Here is a 27471-nt window from a genome sequence, read left to right as displayed (position 1 = left end):
GGCCGACTTCTGACACACAAGGCAAGAGGAACAGTAATTTTCTACCTCCTTAATGACCCCAGGCCAATAGAACCGCTGCAGTACTCTTTCCCGTGTTTTCTCCGCCCCCAAATGACCCCCAAGGATGTGTCCATGGGCCAACACCAACTTCCTGTAAGGTCTGGGCACCACCAGTTGCTCAGTGGTTTCTTCTGCCCCTTGAGCAACTCGATAGAGTAGGTCCCTTTCCACAAGGAAGTATGGATAAGCAGCAGTTTTCTCAGGACTCACTAGTTGGCCATCTACTTTTACTACATTTTCACGGGCTGTTATCAGCGTGGGGTCTTTCAGCTGTTCGGTGGCAAAATTTTCCCTATGCTCCTCTAAGTCCGAGAACTCCACAACCGGCAGATTTTCATCTGAGGAGGCGGGCTCCTCCCCAGTTCCTTGGGTCTCCCCAGCTAGTACCGACAAGGGGAACTTGGGAGAGACCTCACCACACTCAGACGCTTTCTGGGATTCACCTTCCTGGTCTGCAGGGGAGACAGTGGGGGGGTCAGAACAATCCCAGATTTCCCAGAATTTTGGAAAATCCCTCCCCACAATGGCATCATGTGGTAAGTGAGGTACCAATCCTACCTGATGAGACAGGTTACCTTTGGGGGTCTCAAAAAACACAGTAGCCATGGGATACTCCCTAGTGTCCCCATGCACACAAATCACCGCCACCTTTTTATGCCCAGAGACCTCTGTAGTGACCATCTCCTCTCTTATCAAGGTTACCAGGCTACCTGAATCCAGCAACCCCACAATATTATTTCCATTAACAGTCATTTTGCACAAATGTTTCTCAGTGCCCGGGCTGGCCGTGCATACCACTGTCGCAAACAGCGACTGACGTCTATTGCTCAGAAAGTCACACTGCATAGGCTCATCCACCACTGGGCAATTAGCTGCAATATGTCCCTCTTGCCGGCAGCGGTAACAAATAATTTTTTTCACCGCTTCTTGCGGCCTTGGCCTTCCTGGCCGCTCTTGCCAGACATTGGGTAATACTCCCACCCTCTCACTCTCTCCACCCTCACCCCTTGTAGTCATCTTACCTGCCGCTGGGGATGGTCTGGTCTTAGGGTGGAAAGTCCGTGAGTCTCTGGAAGAGGAGGTCAGGTTCTCAGTAGCCAAGTATCTCTCCACTAGATCCACCAGCTTGTCTGCGGTTTCTGGGTCTCCATGGCTGACCCACTTTTGAATAGTATTAGGCAGAGACCTTAGGAACCGATCCATGACGACACGTTCCACAATTTTTGGGGCGGTCAAAGTCTCTGGCTGCAGCCACTTCCTGCTCAGGTGAATGAGATCATACATCTGTGACCTGGGAGGTTTCCCAAGCCGAAAAGTCCAATTATGTACCCGCTGAGCACGGACAGCGAGGGTAACACCCAATCGGGCCAAAATTTCCGCTTTTAGCACATCATAGTTTTTGGCCTGGTCCGGCTCCAGGTCATAGTAAGCTTTTTGCGACTCTCCAGTTAATAATGGGGCCATCAATCCAGCCCACTGTTCTTTAGGCCACTTTTCCCTTTCAGCAGTCCTTTCAAAGGTGGTTAGAAACACCTCCGGATCATCCTCTCCAGTCATTTTTGGCAATAAACGGCCCACAAAAAATGATGGTGTTTTACCAGAATCATCACCAGCCTCAGTCTGCTGCCTCTGCTGGAGCTGCTTCAAAACAGCCTCAATTTGTTGCTGGTGTTTCTGGTCCTGTGGCACCAGCAATTCCCTATGGCGGACCTCTGCTTGTTCCAAGGCCTTCTGCTGGGCTGCAGTGCTCTGCTGGAAACTTGCATTTGCCTGCTGTTGATTGGCATTTGCCTGTTGTTGATTGGCATTTGCCAGAGCCAACTGTCTGATTATCTCCTCCATGCTGGCCTTTAGTTACCACAACTGCCCGCATCCTCCACCATATGTAACAGGGTTAGCTCGGCAGCGGGTGTGTGTGACCCCCTGGATGGGTGCACAACACAAAAAGACAGGCACAGCACAACAACAGTGGAGGTGAAAACAAACAGGTGCAATTTATTTACAATATTTACAAAAAAATGGTAAACCAAAAAGAAACATCAAAATAAATCCTGGCCAACTTGGCTACTTACTGCAACAACCGTTTTCCCTAGCTACCCACTAGGTACAGCCTGCTGCTATACCTAGTTGCTAGTACTTGAAGGCTAGCCACACAGGCTTTGGTCTCTCTGCACACAGATAACAGGTCAGCTCCCCAGACAGTTCAGGCACAGATCTGGTTCCAGGGTGGAGCAACTCCCTAAGCACTCTGGGAAGTTTTATACAGGTGGTAATGAGCCCACTACCTTCAGCTGGGCTCATTACCTCAGTGCTGAAGGACTCAGCACTTCCCTCTAGTGGTACAAATCCCCATAAAGCCTGAACCTCGGACAAATATATCGTCCATCCAGGACGCAACCAGGTGATTTCACCTGCCTACTGTCACAGACTGTAGAAAGCTCACATAAACCACCAGGCTTAGAGTATAGTAACATTCTGCAGAGGACTGCAGATCTTTGCCTCTCAGTGCACTAGTATGCAAGCATAAGGGAATAAAGAAAAGAAGTAAAAGAAATGAAAAAGAAAGAAATCATGCTTAGATAGGTGGGGACACCCACTCTTAGGTTAGATTTTGCTCATTCCCAGAACTGGGCTTTAAGGCTTTATTCATACCATTGTTTTAGGCTAGTGCGAATTGTAGTGTCAGGAATATTCCAACTCCTGCTGCTGCTGTGATCGGCTAGATGTGGCCACCAGACCTGTTCTTTGTCAAGTCACCAGTGGACGCAACTATTCGTGGCTATCCTTGCAGCCATTGATTACCTGCAGTGGTCACTGCTGGACGCATTTTATGTGCATCCAGCAGTGGTCACCACAGGTAATTGCTTGCTGTGCTGACAGCTGGCTGTCCACCTAGCCCAGGGGTCTGCAACCTTTAAGACATAAAGAGCCACTTGGACCCGTTTCCGAGAGGGAAAAAAAGACTGGGAGCCGCAAAACCATTGCAACATTTAAAACAAATCCGACACTGCATATATTGCAAATAACGCTCAAAGGGTTAATCAGGGCCACAGTGTATCGTCATAATCACAATCATAGCCTTAGGTCAGTGGTGGGCAACCTTTTTTTTCGACTGAGCCAAATCTCGCCAAAACCACGATTGAAATTTATTTTGAGAGAAACATTTTTAAAACTGAAAATACATCCCCCATATAGTAATTCATCCCCCATATAGTAATTCATCCCCCATATAGTAATTCATCCCCCCTATAGTAATTCATCCCCCATATAGTAATTCATCCCCCATAGTAATTCATCCCCCCTATAGTAATTCATCCCCCCTATAGTAATTCATCCCCCATATAGTAATTCATCCCCCGTAGTAATTCATCCCCCATAGTAATTCATCCCCCCTATAGTAATTCATCCCCCCTATAGTAATTCATCCCCCATATAGTAATTCATCCCCCATATAGTAATTCATCCCCCCTATAGTAATTCATTCCCCATATTGTGTGAATTCACTTACCTTTGCTCCGCGCGTTCCTCTCGCTGGGTTCCCGCGCCGTTCTGGTCTTCAGGGCGGACTGTGAGAGGAGAGGAGTTCGTCACGCTGCCCCGCCTACATCCGGGCTGCCCCGCCTACATCCTGACAGCCAATGTTTGCCAGCGGGCGCCCGGCACACAGAAGATCTGCATTAAAAGAGCCGCGGCTTGCCGACCCTATTGCCTGTCACCTGGTGGGCAGTGTGCTCCGGAGCCGCAGGAAAGGTGAAAAAGAGCCGCATGCGGCTCCGGAGCCGCGGGTTGCCGACACCCGACCTAGCCACTCAATGCAGCAGCAGAAACTATCAGAAAATATGGTAATGGTATGGATGTAGCCTAAAACAGAGCTTCATAAAATTTTTACATAAATAGTTGCTATACACATTTTTAGGCTGTCTTATCTCCCAAAGGATTTGTAATTCTATCCAGCCAACATGATAAAGTAACTTTCTTTTTTGAGTTAAAGTAATACAGTGTCACTTTCCATCTCTTGAATGCTGATTGGACATTGAATTTGAAATTGAATAGGTCATTGGGGGGGAATGATGGAATCATCCTGGACTAGGCCAGAAAGACAAAAGCACTGGCTGTGCTCCACTGAAAAAAAGTATTCTACAGCCAACTCACACACACCAGATTTTTTTTTTTTTAATTGCCAAAGTGTATGTCTTGGCAAAAATTAAAAAGCCACCCCACCTTCCCAGTAATCTCCAATATGTGCACATTTTGCCATTTTTTTTTGCCGTTACAAATGCTGCAAATACAAAAAAAGTAAGTTAATTTGCTAAAAAAAAAAAAAAAAAATCCATGCACTCCTAACTTGCTGTTTGGTCTGAGCATAAAATTCCTAAAATGCTGCTCTGAAATCCTCAGTGGTGTTGTAAGGCAGCTCCAGGCCTCCAAGTTGACTAGTCACATGATCTGAAAGCAGAACAATAGGGCAGGGAGCACAATGATGGTGTAGTAATAACTTTAATTCAAGTCAAGGAAGCAATTAAACTAAACTTATAAGATAATTGCTTATGTGTGGTCCAAGATCGCTTTCCATGTCCAGTAAAGAAAAGACTCCCAGATATGGACATCGGGGTTGTAGCTGTACAGTGTCCGGAGTCCTGGAATCGGCTCAACACAGCATGTTAAGTGCAGCGTCTGGTGGTCAAGAGGAGGTGAAGTTCTGTACACTCCAGGGTCAAAGCCTCAATGGTACCATTAAATGTTTCTGCCTTATTTGTTTGCCTATAGGTAAATGGTGGATAATTCCAGACTGTTTTCAGTTGAGAGCTGCAGATGGTTGTAGTGCCCTTAATTGGTTTATAATTAGAGCTATATCTTATCCTTTCACATAAGGTTGGGATGTTTAAACATCTCTTTTTGACTACTCACATGGTGCCTCGGCATTGGTTAGGTCAGCTCGCTGAAGTGGCTTTCGGAATAATATTGAGTCAGGCCTGGCCAATCACCAACTCTGTCTGAACTCTAATCCTTCCACTTACCTGAAATCACATGACTATATGCTGCTTAGGTAAGTATTACGATACATTTTTTAGGAGGCAGTATGGTCAGTTTGAGGGCTTGTAGGTTCACATATCCTATACATAAATATACAGTAGAAGCATTGTCACAATACCTTTTATCAAATATATTATAGGAAAACATGCAGAAAAGCTTGCCCCAGTAATCATGTGATCTTCTAATGTAGGGTCATGTGAGCCTTGCCACAAGCTCTCTTCTACTGCTTGGGATCTAGTTCCTGGTCATCTGGCAACAGGCATGTGGCCAGTGCCTAAGCACAGAAGGAACAACGAGTCACATTATTTTATACTGTCCTAGCTCCATTTTATATGGCTTTAAAAATTATTGGTCTGCTTTAAAGTAAACCTGCCCAAGCAGGGCAAAATAATAGGTTCAATCCAATGGTTCCACTAGATGTGCATACTCACTATCCCTTTGCTCTTCTGCCTTTCTGCTCAGCCACTGGAACTGACAAAACATACCCAATTCCTCAGTACCTTTGGTCATGGAGAAGCATGTGACTCCCTTCCTTTTCTTCCATGGGTTGGTGGTTGGTATCTTTGGCACCCCACACTGTCACATGTTGTAGGCAGGGAGATAGTCATTAGCCCCATAGAAGATCTAAGTTGAATTTTGGAGCTTACATTTGGGGCAATATCTTTTCACTGTTAAATGGAGCAACAAAGGGAAAGGAACTAATTTGGCAGGTGTGTCTGGTATCAACATGAACTTGCTGCTGTGCCTTTCATGCTCTCAAATGTGCAGTGTTTTGGCTATAAACATACATACTCAGATCCCAAAATTTGATTGCTTGGTCTAAATGGCCAACTTTTTATTATATTGCCTTGAAAATAGAACCCTTCCATTTGCCTACTCTGTATTGACAGAATACAGTCAGCAGAATTCTTCTGTCTCTAGTAAATTGTCATTTGGAATAAAAGGAACAAAAGAATCTCATTTTGGCAGCTATCAGCAAGCAGACTGTGCTGAGCAGAGTTCAGCTGGGTGTTTGTTTTACAGAGATGATTAGTAAGTAGACAGGTTTGTTTTATCCATATAACGAGCACAGCAATTTTTACTTCTTAATTATGAACTGGAAACAGTATGGCATCTTTTTCTCCCGCTCATTAACTCTCTCTCTCTCTGCCTGAACTGCTAAAAATACATAATTGTATTACTCTTTAGGGTTCATGCACATGAAGATTTAGAGGCATTTTATATGCCTAGCATAAGTTTCCCGTTGTTCCCATTTGCAGGTGCTACATGCAGCTAAAATCCAATCGAATGACTGTACGCAGCTGAATTCTTGTGAATGTTGATGTTTCTTTGCATTGGGGTTTACCCATGTATGTGTGCTTGGTGTAATTCATGTTTTGCATTCAAGAAAGTACACTGGATGCGCATGCGTGAGTAAATGTCGATGCAAAGAATCATCGCCGATCACAAGAGCATGGACGCATTCAGCCATTTACTTGAATAGCAGGCTATGTGTCAGGAATGGATTCAGCACTGGTGGTGGGACTCTCCTGCCGTGTGGGCTGCAGTACCAGAGCTGACCAGCGGGTGCTCTCAGCACTGGTGGTGGGACTCTCCTGCCGTGTGGGCTGCAGTACTAGAGCTGACCAGCGGGTGCTCTCAGCACTGGTGGTGGGACTCTCCTGCCTTGTGGGCTGCAGTACCAGAGCTCACCAGCGGGTGCTCTTAGCAGCCAGAAGCTCACAATCAGCCAAACCTGGGGCTGATTACAGAAAGGTGTATATAAGGCATGACCAGGCCTGTGCTCTGGGCCTTGGTGTATGTTTTCCCATGAGCCCCTGTATCCTGTTCCTAGTTCCTGTAATAAGATACCTTGTTGCCGACCCTGCCTGATCCTGATTCCTGTTGACCGTCTCCTGTTCTGACTACTGGCTCATCCCTGACCATCCTTCTGCCTGATCCTCTGTACTGCACTGTCCGTGAGTTACTGAACCCGGCTTGTGACCTTGACCATTCTCTGCCTGCTCCTTTGATACCTTGCTCACGTTGCTGACTTGGCCCGTCTGACCACGCTCACTACTCTGCCATCCATCCATCCTGCACGGATCCAGCCGTACCTGCACATACCTCTGGCGGATCCCTCTATCACTAGCAGGTGTACTCAGGGGCCGCGACCTGGTTCCTGTCTGCTCCAAGTCCATCCCCACCATCAGGGGCCCTGGTGAATAGCAGACTGGGACTTAGACTCCGCGCCCTGGGGAATCCTGCCCTGAGGACCGCTAGAGGTACCACCAGGCAGTCGTTACAGAACCCTACGGCCGGCCTGACCATTCCACCTCTCCAGCCCTGACTACGCCTGTGTTCCTGCACCTCCTAAGATTAGTGGAAGGTTAGTTTGCTCACTGTGCGTTTATATATATATCTGGGTGGCTAATAATAACCTGTATTATACTATACCTGAAACCTGCGTTTCCCTGTGTCAGTCCACACCTTTCTGGTCACTCCTTGATTCCTGACACTATGTGCACCACCTGCAGCTCCCCAGGCATGGGAAAGTGCTGGGAAATACAAAGTCTGTCCCGAAAACATCCAGCCATTGATAATACAACGTGCACTTTTTGCACAATATGGATGTAATCTGACAGCCAATGAAAGTGGAATGCTCATGAGCGAACAATGACGACTTCCCTGCACCAGTCAATGGAGGTGCTAGATGCCGTTGAGTGAGCATGTGTACTGTGTAGTCGTCACATTCAAAATGACTGAGCAAGTAGAGCAATAAATCTGCATCAAAGTTTGTGTTCAGCTTGAACATTCCTCTGCGGAAACTATTCAGATGATTCAGAAGGATTTTTAGGATGATTTAATGAGTGCAGCACAAATAAAAGTGTGGCACCAAAATTTCAAAGATGGTTGAGAATCTGTTGAAAGTGATCCATGTTCTGGAAAGCCCGTGACTTCTTGCTAATCGCTAACTCACTACCACCGTTTTTATGTTTTTATACTCCGAATTGTCCAAAATGTTTGAGAACCTAACCTAAAACCTGAGGAATCTGACTACAGTTGGTTAAAGGCAAAGAAGCCTCCTCCCCTGTGGCTAAATGCCCTAAATACGTTTCTAAATCTATAGTCATATCAGGGCTCAAAATTTCAAGTCCAGGCCTTAAGAAATACTTGCCACCAGTTGCCCCACCCAACCCCTACCCTGCCCCGCCCCTAATTCTGCCCCTAAGCACGCCCTAGATTAACTCATGAAATTACACTGTTAAATGTTTTATGTAGATCCAACTCCAGGTCAGTCTGTCCCCAGTAAGACCCACCCCCAGGTTAGTCTGGCCCCAGTAAGATCCCCCCACAGGAGGGGGGCAGCTAGGGAGGTGGCGAGCAGTGGGCTAGGTGGGGGGGCAGTATCACAGGAGGGGGAGCAGTGGGGCAGGTGGGGGGCAGCGTCACAGGAAGGGGAGACCAATGGATAGGCAGGGGGGGCAGTGTTACAGGAGCGGGCAGAAGGATAGGTGAGGGGCAGTGGGATAGGTGGGGGGCAGCGGGATATGTGGGGGGCAGCATCACAGGGTGAGGGGCAGTAGGACAGGTGGGGGGCAGTGTCACAGGAGGGGGGCAGCAGGACAGGTGGGGGGCAGTGTCACAAGAGGAGGGGCAGCAGGATAGGTGGGGCAGTGGGATAGGTGGGGGGTAGTGTCACAGGAGGAGGGGCAGCATTGCAGGAGGTAGGGGGCAGCAGGATAGGTGGGAGGCAGTGTCACAGGAGGAGGGGCAGCATCGCAGGAGGTAGGGGGCAGCAGGATAGGTGGGAGGCAGTGTCACAGGAGGAGGGGCAACGGGATAGGTGGGGTCAGCATCATAGGAGTGAGGGCAGCGGGATAGGTGGAAGGCAGTGTCACAGAAGGGAGGCAGTGGGATAGATGGAGAGCAGCAAGATAGATGAGGGGCAGCGTCACCTGTTAAGCAGCGACTCCTCTAAATGGTGTCAGTGGATAGGATCTGGTGTCAGGAAGGGTAGCTGAGCCTTGGGTCCGCCTGGTTGTTGTGGTTGGTGGGGGGGGGGGGTTCGGAGCCGTGCTGGAGGTGAGACAATCCGCTGTCACACTGGTGGCGGGACTTGGTGGCCCCAGTGACTCTGGTCCTCTGATGGGGAGTGCTGCTGCAGTTGAAGGCAACATTGACAGGCTTCGGCGTGTGGCTGGTCACCCTTTGAGCACTTGTCCAGTGGTATGGATGGGGTGGCCGGTTTGGGAGGCCGCATCCTCCGTTCCATGGGCTCTCTGGGGGGCTGGGTGGTGAGGGGCGAGCCTGCGGTGTCCTTCGTGGGGCTGTGCAGTACTCTGTTCCACCTGGACTGTGCACTGGTAGGGATGGGGGAGACTCCTGAGGTCCTGGAACACTGGGCTGGGCTCCACACTCACCCCTGCTCCACACTCGCTAAAGCAAGCAGGCGAGTGGAAATTTTGAAGCCTGCCCATATGATTATCTCGAGCCCAGTGGTCTATTTAGGTTTTGTGCTGCCCTAGGCAACATAGCTACAATGTAACTAATGTTGTAATTGTAATTAGTTGCAGCTGTTAAAAGCAGGTGACAAGCTTTTCATGCAATCAGCCATTTAAAGTTTCTAGTGATTTTTATATGTATTTGCTTTTTTTGTTTATTATGGTCAGGAATAAAATAAAAATAAAATGTATGAAAGCCTTTTAAGGTAAAAATAACATATTATACTCAAAACTGGAAGTTTTAACACAATAATTTTTTCGTGTAACTATGTGGTTCATTGGACTTAGCCAATATTACTGTCACTTATCTATATACTTTTTTGTCAGGTCTGATGAAAATGTTAGGCTTTTACAGAGATTACTAGTTTAAGGGTAAATTTACACTTTGTATAAATTAGCACGTTCTCTTATCCCTTTTCAGATGGCTCAATTTAGGTTTACATTGAAAGCCAAGCTATGTGAACAGAGGCTATTAATTCTTTGCTTTCTCTTTAGCTAACTTCTATTGCTCTGGGAATCCTTTATCATGCATTAAATTGTATTTGTAAACTAAGAATACATTTATTATAAAAAGATATAAAATGATAGTTTAAAAGCTTAAAATGTGGAAGTCCATTGAATGAAATTCATTAGAGCTGCAAAAACCTTCATGAAAAGATAATTTTTTTAACACTTGAGTAACCCCTAGTTGATCATAATGAATGCCTTCTTTTGCCTTCTTTCTTTAGATTTTTTTAAAACAAAAAAAAATACAATTTGTAGGCTACATTTTTACCTTTTGGGTTTTCTTTGTTGTGTTGTGTAATAGAAAAAAATTAAACCCCTTTCATTTTTTTGTAAAAAAAACTTCATCATTTTGATTTTTGTACCAAATACAAAATGTTAGTGTTGTGATAAATTGGACAAATTGCAGACTAAAATTTTTACTTTATATCTACACATTAGTGGCTTTAAAATTATCACAGGTGAACTATCACTGGTCAAAGATGAAAAAGGAGTATTTTTTTCTAATTTTTCCTTGTTTTTCCAGTAACAGATCTAGAAAATGAAACCATTTTGGAACCCTGTACCACTAAAATAAAAGACATTTGTTCTTTGATACAGTATATTTAAACCTTCAGGGCTGTAAATAAGTTATTGGCAAATCACAAGGCCCATAGCTAAAATGTGAAAATTGCTCTGGTCCATAAAATTAAATAGGTGTGATAGCTAAAAGGGGCACAAATAGTCCACTCTGTATTTGAGCTCTGTAATGGTACAGAGGGCATTATTGCTATGATATGAACGTTATTGGTGCACCAGGCTTGGCCTCAACAGCATTCCATGTTTTTGGATCTCCACATAAAATCCCAGGAAAGTCTACTTGGTTAAGTTAGTGATCTCATGGATATTGCTGATTCCCAGGTATAACCAGTGTTAAACTTGAGCTTCCATCAAGGAGCTAGTCTGAGGCTGGTCAGGTCAGATGTTTCAGAGGTAAGTAAAACAAATCACAATGAATCATCTTCTTTTACAATCCATTGATGTAACTCGTACATTTTAGGCCAGTCATTTGTTTATGAATACGTCTTTCTATGAACAGTAGCAGGGTTTTATTATATTGAAAATGTTATGTAATACAGTCAGGTCCATAAATATTGGGACATTGACACAATTCTAACATTTTTGGCTCTATACACCACAACAATGGATTTGAAATGAAACGAACAAGATGTGCTTTAACTGCAGACTGTCAGCTTTAATTTGAGGGTATTTACATTCAAATCAGGTGAACGGTGTAGGAATTACAACAGTTTGCATATGTGCCTCCCACTTGTTAAGGAACCAAAAGTAATGGGACAGAATAATAATCATAAATCAAACTTTCACTTTTGAATACTTGGTTGCAAATCCTTTGCAGTCAATTACAGCCTGAAGTTTGAAACGCATAGACATCACCAGACGCTGGGTTTCATCCCTGGTGATGCTCTGCCAGGCCTCTACTGCAACTGTCTTCAGTTCCTGCTTGTTCTTGGGGCATTTTCCCTTCAGTTTTGTCTTCAGCAAGTGAAATGCATGCTCAATCGGATTCAGGTCAGGTGATTGACTTGGCCATTGCATAACATTCCACTTCTTTCCCTTAAAAAACTCTTTGGTTGCTTTTGCAGTATGCTTTGGGTCATTGTCCATCTGCACTGTGAAGCGGCGTCCAATGAGTTGTGAAGCATTTGGCTGAATATGAGCAGATAATATTGCCCAAAATACTTCAGAATTCATCCTGCTGCTTTTGTCAGCAGTCACATCATCAATAAATACAAGAGAACCAGTTCCATTGGCAGCCATACATGCCCACGCCATGACACTACCACCACCATGCTTCACTGATGAGGTGGTATGCTTAGGATCATGAGCAGTTCCTTTCCTTCTCCATACTCTTCTCTTCCCATCACTCTGGTACAAGTTGATCTTGGTCTCATCTGTCCATAGGATGTTGTTCCAGAACTGTGAAGGCTTTTTTAGATGTCGTTTGGCAAACTCTAATCTGGCTTCCTGTTTTTGAGGCGCACCAATGGTTTCCATCTTGTGGTGAACCCTCTGTATTCACTCTGGTGAAGTCTTCTCTTGATTGTTGACATTGACACACATACACCTACCTCCTGGAAAGTGTTCTTGATCTGGCCAACTGTTGTGAAGGGTGTTTTCTTCACAAGGGAAATAATTCGTCGGTCATCCACCACAGTTGTTTTCCGTGGTCTTCCGGGTCTTTTGGTGTTGCTGAGCTCACCGGTGCGTTCCTTCTTTTTAAGAATGTTCCAAACAGTTGTTTTGGCCATGCCTAATGTTTTTGCTATCTCTCTGATGGGATTGTTTTGTTTTTTCAGCCTAATGATGGCTTGCTTCACTGATAGTGACAGCTCTTTGGATCTCATCTTGAGAGTTGACAGCAACAGATTCCAAATGCAAATAGCACACTTGAAATGAACTCTGGACCTTTTATCTACTCATTGTAATTGGGATAATGAGGTAATAACACACCGGGCCATGGAACAGCTGAGAAGCCAATTGTCCCATTACTTTTGGTCCCTTAACAAGTAGGAGGCACATATGCAAACTGTTGTAATTCCTACACAGTTCACCTGATTTGGATGTAAATACCCTCAAATTAAAGCTGACAGTCTGCAGCTAAAGCAAATCTTGTTTGTTTCATTTCAAATCCATTGTGGTGGTGTATAGAGCCAAAAATGTTAGAATTGTGTCGATGTCCCAATATTTATGGACCTGACTGTATGTGCAAATGTCTCAATTTCATAAGCATGATCAGTGAATGCATTTCCTAACAGCTGGAGAATAGTTTTGATCATCATTTCTAAATTTAATTTGTCAGTGGTGAATTTATTTTAAACTAGAACATAGTGATTGCTATTTGAGTCGTTACAGCAAATCCTTTGACAGGCACACTGTCAGTAAAACACCATTTCATCCAGTAGAGAACACTAGCCTAGAAGCATCACACCCAGGCTGGTAAAGAGGAGACTGGTGATAGACCCCACAAGGAGACCAGAAATCATTAGCACATATTTTTACTTTGCCTTAGTTTCAAAGCTGAAAGGTGCCTAATATCTATTCTGTGTGTTGGTGAGCCCAAAGCTAAAGGCTGGTGTTATTTTTAAATGAGGGCAGCCTCTATTCCCAGTTTAGTCCTAATGTATACATGTGTAACCCAAAGAGTCATGGTGCAAATCTTATCACTGCTTAGACCAACCTTTCTCAACCAGGGTGCCTTGAAGTTTCTTCAGAGGTGCCCTGAAAAAAATGTCTAAAAATTGCCCAGAACTTGTATACCAGCCAGCGGGTGGAAGAAGCCCACTTTTTTAGTTGCACCAAACTAAAGGTTTTCATTGTGCAACATTTCTAACTTCTAGCCATCGGCGACCTGACAACCAATGACATCAGTTGATAAGGAGGATGTCAGCTGCCTGCACAGCATCCTAGTTTGACCCTCCCCTGCCCCTCTCCATTATTGCTGGGGTCACATTAGTTCAGTGATGAAGAAAAACTGAGGGAGAAGAGAAACATTGGGATACTAGTCAGTACCAGTGTGCAAATATGTATTTGCTTTGGAAGAATAAATCACCTCTAATGTTGGGTGTCCTACATGTGCGGATGTTGCTGCATTATATAAAACCATTAGAATAGTTTTTTACATTTTAGAAGGGGGTGCCTTTTTAAAATTATGGACAGTCTTGAGGCACCCCATTTTAGAATGGGGTGCCTCAAGACTGTGCATAATTTTAAAGGGTGCCTTGACTGAAAAAAGGTTGAGAAACACTGGCTTAGACAATGTTATAAGGACCACCATGCCTCAAAGATGTTGATTTAGAGAAGCCCGTGTAATATTCTGTACTGTTTTTCATTTTGCCTAAATGTCAGTTACCTTTCTATTTTTTTAGTTTAAAACAAGCTTAGAAAGATAACTTTTCGTATAGATGGATCTAATAAAATACACCAGAGAGCACCAGACTAAGCAGGAAGAAATGTGCTCCCTCATTAGCCTTCACCCTCCAGTTTGTGCCTGCAAGAGATAGATCGATGTCTTATTTGTCATTTAGTACAGTGTGTACTGTGCCCTTTAGTTACTCTCACTTGCAGAGTTCATCGTTACATATTAGAAAACCCATCTGAGACTATTACCTGCTTTATTTTCAAATCAAAACTTGTCCTCACATTTCAGATATGAAACTTCCACCCGATAGATGCTAATAATGAACTCTTCATAAAACGTTTGCTGAAAGTAAGGCATAATCTAATTAAAAAAGACCATGCTGCATTCATAGCTTTAATGACATTCTTCTTTAATGGCTGCCAGTACTTAGTTAAAGACCTGGCGCCAGAGGTTTATTGCAGAAAGCTCCTATTATCCTGGGGCCTCAATATCCAGGGTGCTGCATTATGCAAATACCAACTTTAGGAACTGTTGGGGCTCAGGCAGGTCTTCTTACTGCTGGTCAGCAAGGTAGCCTAGTGGTTCCATTAAGAAACCAGTTGTGAGGGCCATAGGTCTAAACTCAACTTGAGCTGTAAAGTCAACGTAGGCATACAAAATGTCTCCCAGCACACTGTTTAGCTTTTTAAAAGTATATACAGTAACTCCTGATATCCATTTAGTACATTGAGCTTTAAAAAAATAATTGTCAGGGGTCAGGCTTGGAAACCAATAGAGAGTCTTCCGCAGACGAGCTGGATAAGTACACAAGCAGGTCACCCTGGCGGATGACATGGGCTCACCTGAGGTGCTGGGTCTAAGCAATAACTAGTATTCACCAGAGTTCCAGATGGTGGAGATGGGTTTGCTGTGTTTTACTACCAGGTCACTGTCTTCTGGATGACTCAACGAGGAGGTGAGCAAGCCAGGGTTCAGTAACAGATATGGATCATGCAAAAGCGTAACAAATGGTTGCAGGTTGGAATCAAGTGGAAGCGTAGTCAAGGAACAGGCCAAAAGAGTGGTAGTGGAGATAAGAGCAGCTGCAGCAGGTATGCAAAGGAGCAAAATATCGGCAGGGGAGAGCACAATAATCTTGCAAACAGGATGTGCAAAGCTATGGCTTAAATAGAAGTTCATGGGAAGAGCAAGTCGTTCAAGGGTCACCAGAAACAAGGCACTAGGCAAGATGATATAAGGAATCAGACATGATGCTGTCCAGGACCTTAGGTGGCTCAGCAAGAAGAGCTACTGCTAAATGCAGCAGAGGTCATGGGTTCAGATACCAGTTGTGATAATTATACTGTTTCATATGTAAATTTCCAAGCAAATTAGTAAGCCAACCCTTTATAAAGGAGATACAGTCCTTGGAGTAGGACATCTTCCAGGAGTTTCTAAGCACCAGTAATATACATACCACAGCTTCACACTGTGTTGCTGGAAGTGCAGCAAGTAGTGTTTTTCATGTGTTGACATACCCACAAATGTAAAGGGGGATTAGAAATGTCAGTGTTGAGTAATGCAACACCTCATACCACTCTGTATTGTTCTAAGCAGACATTTACAAAAGTCAGGAGTGGGTGCCCTGTGTTCTATCTGCTTCAGTGTTCATGACAGGTCCACTTTAAATAATTATTTGATAGCACATACCAATAAAAAAAGAAATAATGTTAAATGCACAGTATGTGATTGTTTAAATTTCTTTTTGTCTAGAGTGCACACAGAGTAATGAGTTTGCTCCTTTGGTGTAATTATAAATTATATGGTTTTACTGGTGGTTAAGTGTTGCCTGCAGCTTAAATCAGTGCTAAAAAGCACATTTATAGACATTGCCAAGATTTTACTACTGTGAAATGTGTTACAAATAGGAATCTTGGGTTCATTGCCTAGATATTCCAGCACTAGCAAATGCCTGAGTATATGTATTAGATGCAGGCAAGTTACTGCCCATACTAATTGCTGTCGGACTCTTGATTAATCATCCCTTTTTCTTTCTCAGGTGTATGAAAAAGGTACCAATGTTGATCAGTTTGTAACAAGATTCTTGCTGAAGGAAACGGCCAATCAGATCCAGTCACTTCTCAGTTCTGTGGAGAGTGCTGTTGATGCCATTGACGAGCAGACAAATCAAATCAGGTCAGTTAAATGAAATATATTCCTAAAGTGGAACTTTATTCTAAAAATAAAAATGGGTGAACAGGCAGGGATTTAATGCACAAGGGACATGCTTTGTTAAGTTACCTACCTGCCTGTCCTCCCCTGTCCAATGAGCTGTATAGATTTGGCAGTGCTAAAGCTGACGGACATTCTCTGTGTTGTCATCTTTGCTGGAGCCCGGCGCACCAGTGAGTGCTGGAGGGGCAGAGCAGAGAGCTGGAGACAGTCACGACTCTCTGCTCAGAGCAGAGATGGAGAACTAATTGATCAGCAGTGTTTGATTGCTCAGTTCTCACTGCATAGCCAGCAGGGGACAGATGCAGCATCGGATTCATGCTGCATGCACCTAGGTTAGTATAATGTGTTTTTTGGGGTTTTTTTGCATAGCCCATGTTTTCTTTTAAAGGAGAAAAATACCTTTGATTTGAAATTCAGTGATAAAACGTTTAAAGACAAAGTGGAAAAATAATTAGTAATTCTTGGGTTTTAAGTCCCTGTATTTAATAGTTTATCATAAAGAAAAGGGGAATGGACATGTGGACCCTGATTTATAAATCTTTACAAAATTGTACCAACATTCCAGCATAATAAATAAACTAAAAAACATATTTATATAGTTGGGTTTTTAAACGGTACCAAAAAGGCTTAAGAACACTCCAATAAAATGCAGTATTAATGTTACTGTGCAAAAGTCTTCAATATAAAATGCCATTCATTAATAAAAATACACGTTGTTAATGGAAATAACACCTTCCTGGCTCAATAAGAATGCTCTCTGGGTAGAAGTACAGAGCCTAGTATCCACAATAAAAATTCAATGTCAGTGATCAAAGAGATTTTGTTGATTACACAACTTCTTCAGGAACAGGAAGGAGGTAAGTATTTTCCGATATATATACAAAAAAATTATTATGTTACACATTCATGATTCCTTATACAAATGAGTAGAAAAAATATTTAGTCATTATTTATCAAAAAGACAACTTACAAAAATCAAGGTGAGATGCCCCGAAAAGGTATCGGTCCCCCCCCAAAATAGAAGGACAGCAATATACAATATTCTTTACCTTACCTCCTGTGACAGCATTGGCACCAAAAAACAGATTCCTTCATCCATGCTATACAGCTCAGATGGACAAATCTCTCACTTTAGCTATTGTATTCATACATCCAATGCTACTAAATGTCAGAATACCCAAACAACAGCTGCATCTAAATAATTGCAGCCACTGTTCACCAACAACTTTCCATCCAGCTCCTTTGTTTTTTCAGTCAAAGGATACTGGGCCCGAAGTTGGGGACGTGGCCAACCACACAGCATATTTCAGCTGGTTAACTTAGGGCTCATTCACACTTGACTGTTTTTCCAACTCTTGCCAAACGCCCCTATAGCGTTTGACAAGCGTTGGTCCAGTGTTTGCAGAACGTTTTTAATGCTCCGTAAACTCTGCATGCGCGGTTTAGCAGCAGTTGCTAGGCGTTTGACAAGCGGTAAAAACGCCCCACAAATGCCTATAATGAAGTTTGAATGGTGGAGCGGCACCATAGACTTGAATAGGAGGCTTCAACTCCTCCTGACTCGACCAGAGGCGTCCCGTTTGAACAACACCATGTGCTGCAATGTGCAGAATTTTCCCAGGCGTTTGGGAAACGGTAAAAGCGCTTCCCAAACGCCTGTCTGACGCTTGCTAACAAGCCTAGTGTGAACGTAACCTAAATCAGTCCAGCATTGCCAGCGTAACGGAGACTTCTGTGTTCATTGTTGTCTCTGGCATTTATGGAGAGGTCTCATGTCTTGTCTCAGTGGCAGTGATGCAGAAAGTGAATAGAAACTTCCCAAACGAGTCAACAAGATATCAGCTTTGCCCCAAATGATCCAAAATTTTAAAAAAGGAGTATGTTAAAACAACACCTATTACTGTCACCAAAGCCTGCAAATTGCTTTTGTTCACATGTTAATATCTTTCAATTTCAGTCAATTTATGGAGACAAAACTACAGTATTTTAGTCATTTTTCATTATTAACACATTGGCTGGAGGGTTTACAAAGCCAGTAGTATACATTGCTGAAGCAGAATAAATATATGAAGAGTATGATATTGTTGTGCGTATTGTTGAAATATTAAATAGAATTAGGCATGGTTGGTTAAAAAGAGAAAGATAAAATGTGTGGTTGTCATCCAAGGTGACCCCTATGTTTTCTAAGTTCCTAAATCACATTGAATGTCTGCCCAAAAAAATTCAAGGTAACGTCTCATTGACCATTACTTAGTTTAATTTGTTTCATGATTTGGAAATAATATGAAATGAGCCAAGATCTTTTTGTTACAGTTCTAGCTGCTAGTAGATGTAATTTGTTAATTTCCTTGATAGAGAGTGAGTGAATTGGGTAAGTGTCTATGAAGGTGACTGCCCCATAGGATTTCTTTTTTTCCAAATTGGTTTGGGTGACAGGAAGGATTATATAGTCTGCTACAGATACATTTCTACCAAAAAGACCATGTTTTCTTTGGGACACTAAGGAGAGAGATGCTAAAAAGGTTGAATTGTATACTTATTACAGTATCATACACCAGTGTTCCACAACTTTAGGGACTATAAATATTGCCTGTGAGTACAATGTGAAATGATTGAAGTTATAGGCATACCTTTATTCCTTTAAATATTTTCTGACTCTACTTGCTTTGTCTTCAGCAACTAGTAATATCCTGCTATAATTCACCTGCCTCTACCCAGTCCCAGTCCTGATCAGTTATATTTAGGGAAAGGTGAGTGCACATGAAGCTGTGACCTCCCAATCACTGTCCAGGTCATCCATAACATAGGATAGATCCTCTACTATGAACTATAGTATTACTAAATATATATAAATCAAAAGTAGAATGCAAATCGGATTTCATGGTAAAATCTCCACATTGCATGCTTTTGATAAGGAGAGGCTCCAATGGTAGAATGAGGTAGATATGCAAAAAAGAGGGTTAGGTAGTGCTGAGGTTTTGTTTAAGGGATATCTTTGTGTTAGGGCTTGGTTTTTAGGTGTTAAGTGTAGAGAGGAAGTTCCATAGTTTGTGGTTTAGGGGTCAGGTATTAAAACAGACCTCCAGCTAACAAATAGCAAGACACAAATGAATAGCCCATTAAAAATATAATAACAAAGCCAGCCATTGCTTCATTATTCACCTTCACCAATCCAGAGATTTCCCCCACAGAACTTTTTGATAGTGTCATTCAACTTCCTTTAAGCCAAGGTTGTCCTAGACCAGCCCCAACTGAACAGTAAAAGGAGAAGGAACTAATTAACTCATCCATCTACAGCTTTTACCTTTGACAAGAAAAGAGTTCCTTGTTCCATCAAAATTCCCTTAGGATTTTGGGTACAGAAAAAAAACATGTGGAACAGCTTTTTTGTTTTAATCTCAAAGGGCATGTTTCTAAGGAGGAAATGCTTCTGGATGCAGGATGGCATAAGGACTACCAATATGGGCTGGTGCCCCAAGGAAGACTTTTGGTAATGACCCAATCAGATCCATAGCAAATCTCTCAATTATAGGCAAGAGAACCAGCAAGTTTCAAAAAAGTAGTTGAGGTGCAATAATATAACCCTCAGGGAAAGCTTTTCAATACCCCTCAACTGCTTTGTAACTACCAGGTCATGAAAAAAATGCTGCTTTACTCTTTTGTTTTCTTGTTCCCTTAAATGACTAATATGCACTGGTGTCCCACTCTTGACCTTGGCAGTAGCCAAGTAAATCCATAGTTATCTTTTAAAAGGGGCCTTAATTATAGGCAACGCTACCAATGGACTTAAAGAATATGGTTGTCTTAATTGACACTCGCAGGACAATACTCCTCAACTGCTTTGTGAATAATGGGTCGTAATTAGTCCTCACTTTTGTTTTTTCTACCCCTAAATGACCACCCAACCTTTGGAAATAGCCCAGATCCAACTATCCTTATGTGAGACTAGGGGACCACCATCTGCTCCACAACGTGATCCTGTTCCTTCTTTACACAATATAGTAAGTATATTATACTGCAAAATGAGGTCAGAGGTAACATTGAAGAGTCACAGGAGTTGATTTAATAAAACTGGAGAGTGCAAAATCTGGTGCAGCTCTGCATCAGATTCCAACCAGCTTTCATGTTTGTTGTCAAAGCTTAATTGACCAAGCTGAAGTTAAAAACTGATTGGCTACCATGCACAGCTTCCCCTGATTTTGCACTCTCAAGTTTTTGCAAATCAACCCCACAGTGTAACATTCAAAGCAGGTTTACATAAGGGGTGATTTACTAAAACTGGAGAGTGCAAAAGCTGGTGCAACTGTGCATGGTAGCCACTCAGCTTCTAACTTCAGCTTTGACAACAAACCTGGAAGCTGATTGGTTTATTTGCAGAGCTGCACCCAATTTTGTACTCTCCAGTTTTTGTAAATCAACCCCTAAGTCTCCATGTTAGAGTGAGACACAACTTTCCTTTCTCATGGCAGATCGTTTACAGTAATTAAAGCGAGGAACAGAAGTATTTGAACACCCTGTGATTTTGCAAGTTCTCCCACTTAGAAATCATGGAGGGGTCTGAAATTCACACTGTAGGTGCATTCTCAGTTTGAGAGACAGAATTTTTTTAAAAAATTCAGGAAATCACATTGTATGATTTTATAGAATGTATTTGTCTTGCACTGCTGAACATAAGTATTTGAACACCTGAGAAAATCAGTGTTAATATTTGGTACAGAAGCCTTTGTTTGCAATTACAGAGGTCAAACGTTTCCTGTAGTTCTTGACCAGGTTTGCACACACTGCAACTGGGTTTTTGGCCCACTCCTCCACACAGATCTCCTCTAGATCTGTCAGGTTTCGGGGCTGTCCCTGAGCAACACGGAGTTTCAGCTCCCTCCAAAGATATTCTATTGGATTTAGGTCTGGAGACTGGCTGGGCCACTCCAGAAGCTTGATATGCTTCTTACGGAGCCACTCCTTGGTTATCCTAGCTGTGTGCTTCGGGTCGTTGTCATGTTGGAAGACCCAACCATGACCCATCTTCAATGCTCTGACTGAGGGAAGGAGGTTGTTGCTCAAAATCTCACAATAAATGGCCCCATTCATCCTCTCCTTAATACAGTGCAGTCATCCTGTCCCCTTCGCAGAAAAGCACCCCCAAAGCATGATGTTACCACCCCCATGCTTCACAGTAGGGATGGTGTTCTTGGTATGCAGCTCATCCTTTTTCCTCCAAACACGACGAGTGAAGTTTAGACCAAAAAGTTCTACTTTGGTCTCATCTGACCACATGATTTTCTCCCATGCCTCCTCTGGATCATCCAGATGGTCATTGGCAAACTTCAGATGGGCCTGGACATGTGGTGACTTGAGCAGGCGAACCTTCCGTGCAATGCATGATTTGAAACCATGACGGCGTAGTGTTCTACCGACAGTGACCTTTGAAACTGTGGTCCCAGCTCTCTTGATGTCACTGACCAGCTCCTCCCTTGTAGTTCTGGGCTGATTCCTCTACTTTCTTATCATCAGTGATACCCCACGAGGTGAGATCTTGCATGGAGCCCCAGTCCGAGGGAGACTGACAGTCATCTTTAGCCTCTTCCATTTTCTAACAATTGCTCCAACAGTTGGTCTATTTTCACCAAGCTGCTTGGAAATTGCCCCATAGCCCTTTCCAGCCTTGTGGAGGTCCACAATTTTGTCTCTGGTGTCCTTTGACAGCTCTTTGGTCTTGCCCATGGTAGTAGTTGGCGTCTGACTGACTGTGGGGTGGACAGGAGTCTTTAAAGAGCTCAGACAGGTGCTACTAAATTAGATTAATGAGTAGAGTAGAGGTGGACTTTTTAAAGGCACAGTCAGTAACAGGTCTTTGAGAGCCAGAACTCTTGCTGTTTCTCAGGTGTTCAAATACTTATGTTCAGCAGTGCAAGACAAATAAATTCTTTAAAAATCATACAATGTGATTTCCTGAATTTTTTTTTTAATTCTGTCTCGCAGAGTGGGAATGCACCTACAATGTGAATTTCAGACCCCTCTATGATTTCTAAGTGGGAGAACTTGCAAAATCGCAGGGTGTTCAAATACTTCTGTTCCTCACTGTATAATATATAATATCAGCTAAACAAACTGTTTAGCTCTAAAAAAAAATGCATTTGATTTGACTTTTACAACACATGTAATAAAGATAGACCTTTTATCATTATTTACCAGGTAGAATTTAGTAAAATGTAGTGTAATATCCATGAAGTTAAGACATTTTAGAGAAACATATGTTGTAAAATAGAATTCACTTTATCATGGATTATACATTGTACAATTCATCTTGGAACTCAAGGAGTGTTAGCTGAAATATTTTAATAGTAATGGTGATTTATTCTAAGGCACAAAAATAAATAATGCATTACATGATGCTAGAAGCTTTAAATTATCATTATGTATTTTGAGAAAACTGAAGACAATGCAACTAGATTTTTGTGTGAGACAACGACCTCAACCTGCCTGCTTAGGTATGTAGATAGAAAACATCACCCAGTTTTAGAATGCTGGAAGCCTTCAACCTCACAGAAATGGTTTTGCATCAGCCCAAGGTGACTCCCTGCAGCCTGGTTCATTTCACGGTTTCCCAGCATACTCAAAGATACTTTCCATTCTAACTCAGAATTGCATTCTGAGGGGTTTCACATTCTTACAGAATCATTTTATTGTTCTGCCTGCTCCCAAGGGCACCCATTAAGTTAGTTTCTATGTTGCGGATTACAGACAAAAGTTTTAAGCCTCAGGCTGGACTCAACCTGGCTGTACAAAAAGGACCACTCAAATTCTACAACAAGGGAGCCAAAACACAGACCTCAGTATTTGACAATGATAAAACAAAAAAGAAACTTTGCAATAAAACAAAAAAGAAACTTTGCAATTACTCTTCCGCAAGCTTCTTCTTATGTTATCTATAAAGACTGTGAGAATTTTTGCTGACTGCAGTCGTTTAGAAAGACATAAAAGAGACTCGCAATACTGGAACAGATGAACACAAAAGTGCTTGCAAGCCCAAAGACAAAAAAATGAAGATCTAGTGCACAGCTGGCAATGTAAGATAAAGCTAAATATTCAGCATTGCTATGTGGTTTTACTTGTGCAAAAGAGACACAGAATGGAGCTCCAGGACCACCATATTGTCTGGTATTCATGGCAGCAGAGGTCCCTGAATTTTCATGAGTTCAGACATATCTGCAGGCCAGCCTGGGTATGGAGGTAGATCTGGTGTCTCTGACCCAAAATTGCCATCTTCATTTTCTATGGTTTTTCTGAAAAGACTGTTGCTCAAAGACTAAATGTGATGCACTATTGACACTGAAGTTGGGGTCTCTTAAGATAGCTGTACCAAAAGAACCCAGGCAGTCCATAAAAAAATTTGAAGAATATATTTTAAAAATATATATTTTTAAAGTATATATTTTTAAATATATTCTTCAGATTTTTTTTAACATATAAAAAAGTCATTTTAACATATATTTTTAAATATATTTGTAAATGCATTCCAGAATTGTAGATTTGTATTTTTAAAGACATACAGTATATTTGAAAAGTATTTTTAAAAATATGTTTCATATATTTTGTAATAAAAATGCATTTCAACATGCAGTGTGTATATATATATACATATAATTTTATTTTTAATTTAAATATATTTTGAAATATATTGAATATGACCAAAATTGTAGCATTTCAAATATACGGCAATATATTTGGGAAGAATATTTTTTAAATGTATTTCAAATATATTTTTCTTCCATGTGGGTAGCACAGTGTCCGGGCTTTTTATTAGCACTGATCACTGTATTGGTGTCACTGGGGATGCCAGTGACACCAAGTCAGTTCCCCCCCAGTGTCAGAAAGCCCGCCGCAGTCCTGCTATAAGTCGCTGATTGCCGCCATTACTAGTAAAAAATGTCTTAAAAATTCGAGTATATATACCGCCATTTGTAAATGCTGTAACTTTCACAATTAATTAATTTACACTTATTGGGATTTTTTTAGTAAAGACATGTCGCAAAATACATTTTGGCGTAAATTTATGACGAAATTAGATTTTTTTATTTTTTTTTGCTGGACATAGCAATAGTAATAGCAAAAAGTAAAAAATATTGTTTTTTTTTCTCAAAATTGTCGGTCTTTTTTTTTTATAGCGCAAAAAATTAAAAATGCACAGGTGATCAAATACCACCGAAAAAAGCTCTATTCGTGGGGAAAAATTACATAAATTTCATTTGGGTGCAGCGTTGCATGACCACACAACTGTCAGTCAAAGTAACGCAGCTCCGTAACGCAAAAAATGGCCTGGTCAGGAAAGGGGGTATATCCTCAGGAGGGCAAGTGGTTAAAGCGGAGCTCCACCCAAAGGGGGAAGTTCTGCTTTAAGCCTTTGTCCCCCGCTCCCCATTAAGGATTGGCACCTTTGGGGCGCGGGTACCGAATATGACAGGTACCTGCTCCCACTTCAGCTGCAATCGCCCAGGCGATCGGAAGCGGAAGGTTTCTTCCCTTCCTGTAGTCTTCTGAGACACGTGACAGGTCCCAGAAGACTACGGGGCCATTCACAAAGCGCAGCACTTCTCACATTTGCGCAGTGGGCACCCAGCTGTGAAGCTGCAAGCTGTCACAACCAGCTGCCCACACTCAAGATGCCGGCGCCAGGGAGAGAAGACAGCCGGTGAAACCAGCGGTGCTGAGGACACCGCTGGACTGAAGAACAGGTAAGTGTCTATATTTTAAAAGTCAGCAGCTACAGTTTTTGTAGCTGCTAACTTTTTTTTTTTTTAGGTGGAACTCCGCTTTAAGGGTGTGCACACTTATGCAACAATATTATTTTAGTTTTTTATTTTCTCTTCCCTCTGCCTAAAAGATTTCAGTTTGTTGTTTAACTGAGTTGTACAGTTTATAGGTCACATTAAAGGTGGAAAAAGTTCTGAAATGATTTATCTCATTTTTTTACATCACAGAAACCTGAGATATTAACAGGGGGGTGTAGACTTTTTATATCCACTGTAGCACCTACAATTTCCCAGTGCTTTACGTACAGTATATAGCATTTCATTTTTAAAATAATGAAATGCAGAAATAGAAATTCATACAAATAGATTTGTTGCCAACCAGACCTTATCCCCAGGCTTCAGCACCAGATTCCCTCTTCGTTTCTTGTTATATGCATTCTTATTATCCTCCTGGGCCCGAGCGATGGCTTCCTGTAGTACTTTGTTGTTCGAGGAGAAGAAGTTTAATGCGTCTTGCGTTGCCGGAACTGGGCACTCAGAGACCAAATCAGGAAGAAAGACAGGGTGAAATCCGTAATTAGAGAAGAACGGAGATTGCCCTGTCGCTGAATGGCTTGCGTTGTTATATGCAAATTCCGCTAAAGGTAACAGTGGTAACCAATTATCTTGAAGGAAGGATGTGTAGCAACGCAAGTATTGTTCTAGGGTCTGGTTTGTCCTCTCGGTCTGTCCGTTGGTCTGAGGGTGGAAAGCAGAGGAGAGGGACAACTTGATATCCAGGGCCTTGCACAGGGCCCTCCAAAATCTAGATGTAAATTGGACCCCGCGATCCGAGACGATGTCCTCCGGGATTCCATGTAACCTTACGATTTCCTGGATGAATAGTCGCGCAGTCTCGGACGCAGACGGAGTCCTCCTCAATGGTACAAAGTGAGCCATTTTCGATAATCGATCGATGACCACGAAGATCGCGGTGTGTTCTTGGGACGGTGGGAGCTCGACTATAAAGTCCATTGCGATCCCTTGCCACGGTCGTTCAGGAATCGGCAAGGGACGCAGCAGTCCCCAAGCCTTGTTCCTCGATGGCTTGTTTTTCTGGCAGACGGTACAGGATCTTACATAGAGTTTACAATCCTTGGCCATACTTGGCCACCAAAAAGAGCGTTGGAGAAGCTCCAGGGTCTTGGCTGGGCCAAAGTGTCCCGCCATCGGGTGGTCATGGCAATGTCCCAGGACAAGGGTCCGGACCTCTTCAGGGACCATGACCAACCCATCCTTCCATAGGAGTCCCCCCTTGTTCTGGAGGGACACACCAACTGGGACTGACGCGGCCGTGGATGCCTCCAATAGTTTGGACCGAAGGTCCGTCTGGAGCGCCAAGAAATTTCCTGCAGACAGAATCGTATCAGGTACCGGATCTTCTTTGGAGTCTTCAAACATGCGAGATAGTGCATCAGGTTTCGTATTTTTAGATCCGGGCCTATACGTGATGTGAAAAATGAACCTGGAGAAGAACAATGCCCATCTTGCCTGCCGTGGGCGTAAGCGTTTGGCGGTCCTTAGGTACTCGAGATTCTTGTGATCAGTGAAGATCAAGATGGGGTGCGAGGCACCTTCCAGCAGGTACCTCCATTCTTCGATAGCTGTTTTGATGGCCAACAACTCTCGATCGCCGATATCGTAGTTCTTTTCTGCTGGGGTAAGTTTCCTTGAGAAGAACGCTACAGGATGGAGCAACTCCTTGGTGCCCTTTCGCTGGGACAGGATGGACCCCACTGCATTCTCTGAAGCGTCTACTTCCAAGATGTATGGCAGGGCAGCGTCCGGGTGGCCCAGAATGGGTGCCGAGGTAAAGAGTTTCTTCAAGGCCTCAAAGGCTTCCTGAGCCTCCGGCGTCCATCTGAACCGGGTTCCAAGCTTGGTCAACTGAGTTATGGGGGAGACCAGACCCGAGAAGTTCTTAATGAACTTCCGGTAGAAATTCGCAAAACCGATAAACCGCTGGACGCCCTTCTTGTCCGCGGGTACCGGCCACTCCAAAATCGCCGAGACTTTCTGAGGGTCCATTGCGACCCCCGCGGTGGAGATAATCAACCCCAGGAACGTAATGCTAGGTTGCTCAAAGCAACACTTATCTGCCTTGGCGTATAACCCATGCTGACGTAACCGCCCCAACACCCTTGCCACATGTATCCTGTGATCCTTCAGGGAGGATGAGAAAATCAGTATATCGTCCAGGTAAACGATAACGAAAATGTCCAGGTAATCCCTAAAAATATCGTTTACGAAATGCTGAAATGTGGCTGGTGCATTGCACAGACCAAATGGCATGACCAGGTATTCAAAGTGCCCAAATCGTGTACGGAACGCGGTTTTCCACTCGTCCCCCTCCCTTATGCGAACTAGGTTGTACGCCCCCCTTAGATCAAGTTTAGTAAATATGACCGCAGTCTTCAGGCTCTGAAATAACTCTGGCACTAACGGTAATGGGTAACGATTTTTAATC

At 43.0% G+C, this 27471-nt stretch overlaps 1 protein-coding gene across 3 annotated transcripts in view; it reads left to right on the top strand.

The window, feature by feature from the left end:
* NECAB2 (N-terminal EF-hand calcium binding protein 2) overlaps nt 1-27471 on the top strand; it is a 355097-nt gene that overhangs the window by 263672 nt on the left and 63954 nt on the right. For all 3 annotated transcript variants that reach the window (XR_016315375.1, XM_089692863.1, XM_089692862.1), the window contains exon 6: nt 16040-16176. Coding sequence is in view for 2 of the 3 variants with exons in the window: in XM_089692863.1 (XP_089548989.1) it covers nt 16040-16176 (137 nt within the window). In the remaining variant the exon portion in view is untranslated. The remainder of the gene's footprint in view (nt 1-16039; nt 16177-27471) is intronic.

The sequence above is a fragment of the Staurois parvus genome, unplaced genomic scaffold (genome assembly GCF_062004578.1).
Source record: "Staurois parvus isolate SC_StPar_1 unplaced genomic scaffold, SC_StPar_1.0 ptg000607l, whole genome shotgun sequence".
Lineage (NCBI taxonomy): Eukaryota > Metazoa > Chordata > Amphibia > Anura > Ranidae > Staurois > Staurois parvus.
Note: the sequence above shows the minus strand (reverse complement) of the source record. Positions and strands in the feature narration are given on the sequence as shown.